General features: G+C 39.6%; 1 protein-coding gene across 1 annotated transcript; it reads left to right on the forward strand.

Moving 5' to 3' along the window:
* Window positions 843-1,814, forward strand: LOC18766222. The gene has a single exon (XM_007201798.2). The coding sequence runs from the start codon at window positions 856-858 to the stop codon at window positions 1,585-1,587; it is 732 nt and encodes a 243-aa protein (XP_007201860.2). The 5' UTR covers window positions 843-855; the 3' UTR covers window positions 1,588-1,814.

The following is a 2,072-nucleotide window of genomic DNA, read 5'->3' on the forward strand; positions in this document are numbered from 1 at the left end:
AATGCCCACAAAAAGTATCCAAATCATGATGAGACTGACAGCTTCTTTGTCCACAAACACTTTCAATTGCTTGGTTTGTCAAAAAGAATAAATCACAATTAGCATTGCCACAAAAACAAAAACAAAATATTTGAAGTCAAATTTCCGACCCACAAAAACACTAATCAAACTCAATTTCACACCAAGCATCGGGGATTTTGAAGCCCATACCTTAACTTTAGGCAACACAACTTTATACATGACTGAAAAAATAAACATTTTATTACAATTTAGTTTTCTTGTGTTGGGTTTTATTGGAAAGGATAGATTCTCATCTTCTGTCATCAGTTGGGCAAATGAGTATCTCCAACAGTCTAACTACACCATCTTATTTGGCTATTTTAACTCAAAAACCACAAAAACTTTACTCCAACAGCTAACTCAAAAAATTAAACTATACCTCAAGTTAGTTTTGTGAACAATTATAAAGCTAAATTTAGAGAATTTAATGAAAGTTAAATTTTAGCGGGTGACGGTTTTTTATTTTTGTTTTTTATACACGCAATATTAAGGAAGGAAAACTGAACTTAGGACATCGTTCTCAATCCTGTCTCTAACTCCCCATGCGGAAGCAGCGTTGAGCAATAGGCTCCTCAACAAAAACTGAAAATGGATTTACCGAGGATCTTAAGCACTTAAGTTATAAGCGCTTCTGTTACATGTAAGTTTTTGTGGCTTTGCGGGGTAGTTTTGGTTTAGGCAAGGAAAAATAAAATTAGAAACTGGAATGTGACAGGTGGAAGAAAGCCATTGGGCAGAGTCCCGTGCACCAATGGAACGAGATAACTTGCGGGCGGGGCGGACATCTCATCCTTTATGCCCACCTCAGATTCCCGAGAAAGGCAACGAGTCTTTATAAAACTGAAGTTACTGAAGGGAAGGAACCCAATAATTCGTTTCAAAACTAGGAGATCCAAAACTAAAACAAAACCAAAAACAAGGGAGAGAGAAATGGAATTGGGAAAGTTTCAAGGGCAAAATTCCATGGACGAAGAATTTGAATTCTTGCAAATTGGAGAAGAGGACTATGTGGGTCTTTCGCACTGGGAGTTCGTTGATGCCTCTGATGCAGACTCAGAAGAAAAGCACCACCACAACCACCACTCTGACTCCGAACAACGAGAAGATAAAGACGAAGAAGCAAATGGGTCTGATGTGCTAAGTATCGGGCCTTCTTCATTTTCCTCTTCTATCTCTTCGACCTCAAAGCCAATGGCAGTTCCAGTCGGTGCCCATAGCCATCGTCGTCCCCATCTTGTTCGATTTCTCGATGTGGGCCTCAATCTCAAACCCCGGCACGATTTTGACGGTGGTGATGAGGATGAGGGCCATGGTCATGATGGTGATGATGAGGATGATGATGGGTATGGTTTAGATGACGAGCTCGTGCCGTGGTCGGTGGGCGACAAGTTTGGGAGGCAGAGGATGAGGAAATTGGGGAAGAGGACATTTCCGAAGATGAACAATTCGAAGCGATCGCCTTACTTGCTTGTGAGGCCTGGCTGCGTCCGTGGGAAGCATGGACTGGGTTTGAAGCACATAAACTAAAAGGATTTCTTCAGTTCATTGCTGGGAAAGATTAGATCTTTGGAGATTTGGGTATCTTTTACAACTGGTTTTGGATGTAATTATTTGTAGTTGGGATGTAGTAGTCTTATGTTAATTTGGGTAAATATGGGGTTTGGATCTAACATGTGGTTGTTGATTCTGAATCTCTGACTTGTTATATTTCAATGGTCTATATAAGAATCAAATTTCTGTTGTTGATGACTTCACTGTGTATATGTTTTAAACTTTCACATTTGATATGGTTGGGGATCAATGGTTTTTTTCCTACATTTTTGTGGATGTTAAGGGTATTGGAATTGGGAAATCAAAATTTGGAGGGTTAAGGTGAAACCCATTTGGAAAATTTTGGAATTGGGTGTTCATGTTCATGTCTGGTGCAATTGCTGCTGTTCATTTGATCATTTTGATAGTTGATTTGATGACTTTGGGGCATTGATCTCTCCTTGAAGTAACCATTTTTGCAA

This window comes from Prunus persica, chromosome G8 (genome assembly GCF_000346465.2).
Source record: "Prunus persica cultivar Lovell chromosome G8, Prunus_persica_NCBIv2, whole genome shotgun sequence".
NCBI lineage: Eukaryota > Viridiplantae > Streptophyta > Magnoliopsida > Rosales > Rosaceae > Prunus > Prunus persica.